The sequence below is a fragment of the Nothobranchius furzeri genome, chromosome 17 (assembly GCF_043380555.1).
Source record: "Nothobranchius furzeri strain GRZ-AD chromosome 17, NfurGRZ-RIMD1, whole genome shotgun sequence".
In the NCBI taxonomy this organism is placed as follows: domain Eukaryota; kingdom Metazoa; phylum Chordata; class Actinopteri; order Cyprinodontiformes; family Nothobranchiidae; genus Nothobranchius; species Nothobranchius furzeri.
Window position 1 is genome coordinate 36,520,285 of NC_091757.1, and position 6,349 is coordinate 36,526,633.

Here is a 6,349-nt window from a genome sequence, read left to right on the forward strand (position 1 = left end):
TGTTTTTTCTGGTGTAATCGCTTGCTAAAATATGGCTGAGTTCGTGCAACAATTATCAGTCCACCACAGCTGTTAGATTTGTAGAGCCTTTGGAGATGTCACCGTGGACCGTGAATAAGTGGGACAGTAAGAAAGTCTATGGGGTCAACAAAATATCCACAAAAACACCTAAACCAGTTTATTCTAAGAAACAACTCACAATTTTAGATATAAAAGGAAAACACACACACGGGAATAACTGAATAAATAAGACATTATTAAAAATAAATTACTGTACAGGACTGGTTTCACCCATCACATGGGAGAGGTGTCCTAATTTCAAGAAGAGCCAAAACTCAAGGTAAAGGTCCTTGTGGGCCATGAAACTTTTTACGTAAAACTCATTTAATTGAATGGTAAAAAAAAAATACACCTAAAATAGGTATATTATTTAATAATAATATACCTAATAATAATGCATTGAACTTGTATAGCACGTAGTAGGACACTCAAAGAAGCTTTCACACACAGCTAGTGATGGTAAGCTACTTTGTAGCCACAGCTGCCCTGGGGCGGTCTGACAGAGGCGAGGCTGCCATTTGGCGCCGTCGACCCCTCACTAACATAGGCAATTTGGGTGAAGTGTCTTGCCCAAGGGCACAACAGCAGAATAGCCCAGGCAGGAGCTGGAATCGAATCCATGATAATGGGGCAACTCGCACAACCACCTGAGCTACTGCTGCCCCCCTTGTGATGGGCAAGTTACTTTGAAAAAGTAATCAAATAGTTATTACCTATTCAAAAAAGTAACTGAGTTAAAATATCATTAAAGTAACTAACATTACTTAAAATATCCAGACATTTTGGACATCTTCAACACAACCTTGCTGTTGGATTATATAGTAAAGCATCATCGGTGCATCAGTAACGAAAAGAGTGATATATATATACCGGTATATGTTCAAATGGATAAATATTTAGGCAACCGCTAGGGGTAACCATAACATTAACTTGGTGAAACACCACGGCAGACAGAGAGGGTAAACTGGGCAGTCCAGCTGCGCGGTTGACGTTTTTTGGAATTCTAGGGTGACCAAGGAAGGTCCCGCCTTTCTCGCCTCTGATTGGCTAGATGGGCTCTACTACGATTGGCTGAAAATTCGCGAGGGCGGTAGACAACAGCGGCCTTCGCTTGCCTGAAAGCTAAGTAAGCAAAGCAACTGATAATAATAATAATAATAATAATACATTTTATTTAAAAGCGCCTTTCAGGACACCCAAGGTCACTTTACACAAAACACGTAATAAAATACAATAAAACAATAATAAAACCCAAAGAAGAAAAAACAAAGAGAGAAACAGTTCAATAAAATCAGAGGTTGTAGGCAGATTTAAACATATGTGTTTTGAGTTTTGTTTTGAAAAGGGTAAAACTGTCGACGTTCCTGATGTCTGGGGGAAGTGAGTTCCAGAGTCGAGGAGCAGAGCGGCTGAAAGCTCTGCTCCCCATGGTAGCGAGACGGGCAGAAGGAACCGCAAGATGGATGGAAGAAGAAGATCTGAGTGAACGGGACGGGGTGTGAATACTTATAAGGTCTGAGATATATGGAGGAGAGAGGTTGTGGATTGCTTTGAAGGTATGAAGGAGAATTTTGAAGATGGACCTGAATTTAACTGGGAGCCAGTGAAGCTGCTGGAGAACCGGCGTGATGTGGTGAAAGGAAGGGGTTCTGGTGATAATACGGGCTACTGAATTCTGGACCAGTTGCAGTTTATGAAGGAGTTTGTTGGGGAGACCATAAAGAAGTGAATTGCAATAGTCGATACGGGAGGTGACGAGGCTGTGGACGAGAATGGCGGCAGTGTGAGGGGTCAGTGAGGGATGGAGACGGTTTATGGAACGTAGATGGAAGTATGCTGACCGAATTAAGTTATTAATGTGAGCCTGAAAAGAAAGTGAGCTGTCGAGAATGACACCCAGACTCTTGACGTGAGGTGAGGGGGAGACTATGGCGCTGTCAATAGTTAAAGAAAAGCTGTCAGATGTTGAGAAGGTGGAGTTAGTGCCAACTAGAAGAATTTCAGTTTTATTGCCGTTGAGTTTGAGGAAATTAGAGGTGAACCATGATTTGATTTCAGAGAGGCAGAGTGTAAGGGAGGATGGTGGGAGAGTTGAGTTGGGCTTACTGGAAATGTAGAGCTGGGTGTCATCTGCAAATCAGTGAAACTGGATATTGAATTTGCGGAAGATTTTGCCGATAGGGAGGAGATATACTATGAAGAGGAGGGGCCCCAGGACAGAGCCCTGGGGCACACCTGACTTGACTGGGGATGGTTCTGAGGAAAAGGATTTTAACTGGATGAACTGAGTGCGGCCAGTAAGGTAAGATTGAAACCAGCGGAGGGGGGTGTGAGTGATGCCTATGGAAGAGAGTCTATTAAGGAGGATGGGATGAGAAATGGTGTCAAAGGCCGCACTCAGATCGAGGAGAATAAGAATAGAGATTAAACCAGAATCAGCAGCAATGAGTAGGTCGTTAGTGATCTTGATGAGAGCTGTTTCTGTGCTGTGGTGGGGACGGAAGCCAGACTGAAACTGTTCATAAAGGTTATTGCGGGTGAGATGTGAATGGAGCTGAGATGCAACAGTTTTCTCAAGGACTTTGGAAATGAAAGGAAGATGGGAAATGGGACAGAGGTTATTGAAATCATTGGGATCTAAACCAGGTTTTTTTAGAATAGGGCTGACTGAAGCGGATTTCCATAGGGATGGGACTGATATGTATATCCGAGCAGGGGTAAATACGTCTTTGTGAGAAAGCTAACATTAGCTTTTCAAAAGCCACATTCAAAATAATAGGCATGCCCTCAAATGTTCATATAATCTGTTGTTTGCTGATGACATAGCTGCCAGTTCAATATACTTATTCACACACACACGTGTTCAGTACTTGTTCAATCAAATCTGTGATGTAATCAGTGTGGTGTATTTTCATGATCATGCCTTTTGATAACAATTTGGAAGTACTGTCATAGGCTGAGGCTGTTAAGCAAGCAGGATGAAAGTGAGGACACATATTTCATGTGTTTAAATCTGTATCTTTAATTGAAATTAATTCAAAGCTGATTATGATTTTGACCTATTTTTCAGCAGTTTTCATTATTCTAGAAGAGAAACAGACCTGCTGCTCACAGCTGAGTAAAATAGTGCAGTTTTATTATATTTCATACCCAGATAAGGCACACACGTTTATCCTATGCACTCTGCTGTAATAAGATAACCTACATGCTTTAGAGCCATAGACATAAAGTAAGTCCCACAGTGTGATAAATGCAACAAGATTTATAACTTATTACGTTTTTCAGCTTTAAATCAATGAAACAAAAAACTTTTGCAAAACAGGACAGCATGGTGCTAAGTTCTTATTTTCTAAATAATAATTTTAAAAAAATCCCTAAAACAGCTGTTCTGTTGGTGGCAAGAGTCTGCACGAGGTCTGCACTTAGCAAGGGAAGACGGTTTGCTGCTAAATAAAATAGCCAATCGTAGTAGAGCCCATCTAGCCAATCAGAGGCCAGAACGGCGGGACCTTCCTTGGTCACCCTAGAATTCCAAAAGACGCGCACGGTGGGGATGACAAGTCAGCGCTCTAAACCACTATTAGCTTACTTCGTTTTAAGTTAGCTAACTTGCTGCATCAGCAACGTGCTGTGGTAGGGCAACTTTAATAATAGTTTTGGACGGTGTTGTTGGTACGAAGAGTTTAGGCTAACTTATCGTTAGCAACCCACCATTAGCTAGCAAATGATCTCTTTCGTTCAAGTTGCCCGCGAAAGCTAACCTGTTTTTGATGTGGCCAGAAAAGAGAGGCGTTAAAATATTTGCGGGCAGAACAGATACTTGGGGTACATTTTTTGATTCACACCTGGAAATAAATGGCGTCGATGCAGCTTGACTGACTACCTGGTCTGCTGACGTTAGCTATCCTGGCTAGCCAGATAGCTCTCCTGCTACCGTCATGGCCAAAATAGAAAACGGACGCCAATTATCGGACACAAGAAGCATCAGGACCATCGGCAGCAGTAACATCGACGATGAAAGCTCTTTTGGATCCGATTCGGAGATTAACGGCTTCACCAGCGACAGGCAGACCGATAAATATGGTTTTATTGGAGGGGTACAGCGGTACACGGAGGAGTCGTAAGTTTTGTTTGTGTTCTGACTGTGATTCATTCTTTGTGAATGCTGTTTTGCAGACTGCTTTCTAGAACAGGTAATAATCCATCTAAGTGAAGTTAGACAGCAGGGTAATGATGTATCAATGAATCTATTAAAATATGGCCTGTCACGATTCAGGATGGTGATGTTTAGTGAACTCCTCTGCACTAGTTTTCCAGCCAGCTGCGTGGCACCGCGTCTGTTTTCATTTTAAAGTCACACATCCTCCCATCATGGCTTGATGAGTTCGAAGACAAAAGAAGTGCAGATAAATGCATTCGTGAAACTCAACATTACTGACTTTTAAAATGAATCTAGAGCCTTTTCAGTCAGGCTATAGCAGTTTCCCTTATATAGCACTTTTTTCTCCCCCTTTTTCCTGCAGGCCTGAGTCCCACATGACAGTCCTAAAAAATAGAGGAAGACATGAGTGAAAGTCGTGCCAGTCACTAGTTGAAGTTTTGGCAGACTTTAGGCCACAGCTCTGTACTACTGGGCCCCTTTTGGCTCAGTTTTTAGATACCCAGGGTTGCCCAGGGTTTAACATGCATTTGCCCAGCAATCAAAGTAATGTGTGATTGTTTGATGTTCAAAGTCTAAAGCAGGACTATAATATTCTGCATTCATGAACCACATCTAGCCTGCAGTTTTAGCAGACAGAAATACAAACAAAGGCTTCTCTTTGATGACATTTAAACTGCAATTACAGGCTTGTACCGATGAGATAATTACATACCTCAGTAGAGTATCAGACATCAAGTATATCATAGGTTTTACTTGCCTGCTTCCTCTTGTTCTTTTTGAAGAAAAATGTGATTTTTTTCTTTGCATGAAAATACTTTTACTGATTCTTTGCATGCAATTGTAATTATAATTATTAATTTGAGATTTCTAGAAGCATTTTTGTCTTATTGCACAAAAGAGCATTGCCATAGAGAAACATGTCAAAACACGCACATCCAAGTATTTGTTGCTCAGTTTTAATTAGCAAAAAAGTGCCTTAACTTACAATACACTGACTTATATTTTATGTGCATTTTTCCACTGTGACTAGAGCTCTGGATGTACCTCCAGAGGTGCTCAGGCAGAGAGAGGTGAAGTGGCTGGACATGCTGAGCCATTGGGACAAGTGGATGATCAAGAGATTTAATAAGGTAAGCACCAAATGTGACCAATGCAAACTTCTAGAGAGAGTGCTTCCATGTCTAACGTAGTTTGTTTGTTGATATGTCAAAACATTTCTTCAAAGACATGATTGTGCAAGGAGAAGAGACTCTCTGAACACTGTTTGTAGATCCACTTGTTCAGCAAGTTTCTCTGTGAAACGTTCTGTGCGATTTCGCTCACAGCTGTAATTTACCTCATTTCCATGATTCAGCAGCAAGCCAGGACAAACCCTGTTTATCACCCACGTACCATGTGACAAATGAGCAGTTTCAGATTCAGGGTGGGGCAGGACTGACTTTTCTGAGACAACTGCGCAATAAAGGTGTTGCAAGTAGAAAGGTTCACCTATGTAAAAGACAGCCTAGCATTAAATAGAAGAAAATGCAAAAGGTCAGGGTTTCTGGATGTTTACTTGATTACAACATTTCTCATTATTAACAGAAGTAACTTCATTTGAGACAAGTGTGGACATTTAATATCAGGAAATGATATTAATGCAGCTAATCTGCTGCATGAACTGGTTTATGATTGTAACATATTGGAGTTGTTTTACTGAAAGGTTATAACATGAGATATGCTGAAGGTTTAGTACTAGTTTGGCTTATGAAAGTGCCCATTTTCATCTTCTGGAGTCAAAACCAATTACAGATCTGTCCCTGTGTGTATATTTTGTGCGATAGGGCTGTATCATTTAGGACTCCTTGTCCTAAATGGTTTTCTTTCAGTCTACTTTGGTGTTTATGTAACTGAACCTTAACCGTGACTCCTGCAGGGTAAAATTCTTGACTTTTGTAAAAAGACACATCCTATAACATTCATGAGGTGGAGCGAAACCAAACATATCTGCATGACATGTTTGCAATCAGTCTGAACTGCTAGTAACACAAAATGATGTTTGTTTGTTTACTTATTTATTTATGAAGTTGTGGCCACATAAACTCAGTTTGATCATTATTTTCTGCTGGTCTTTTTAGTTTTTGCAGT

At 40.9% G+C, this 6,349-nt stretch overlaps 1 protein-coding gene across 1 annotated transcript in view; it reads left to right on the forward strand.

The window, feature by feature from the left end:
• Positions 1 to 3,772: 3,772 nt before the first annotated feature.
• The window catches only part of LOC107393661 (TBC1 domain family member 10A), a 14,504-nt gene continuing 11,927 nt past the window's right edge, over positions 3,773 to 6,349 (forward strand). The window contains exons 1-2 of the mRNA XM_015972195.3: positions 3,773 to 4,180; positions 5,253 to 5,352. Of these exons, the coding sequence (XP_015827681.3) occupies positions 3,999 to 4,180; positions 5,253 to 5,352 (282 nt within the window). The 5' untranslated portion in view covers positions 3,773 to 3,998. The remainder of the gene's footprint in view (positions 4,181 to 5,252; positions 5,353 to 6,349) is intronic.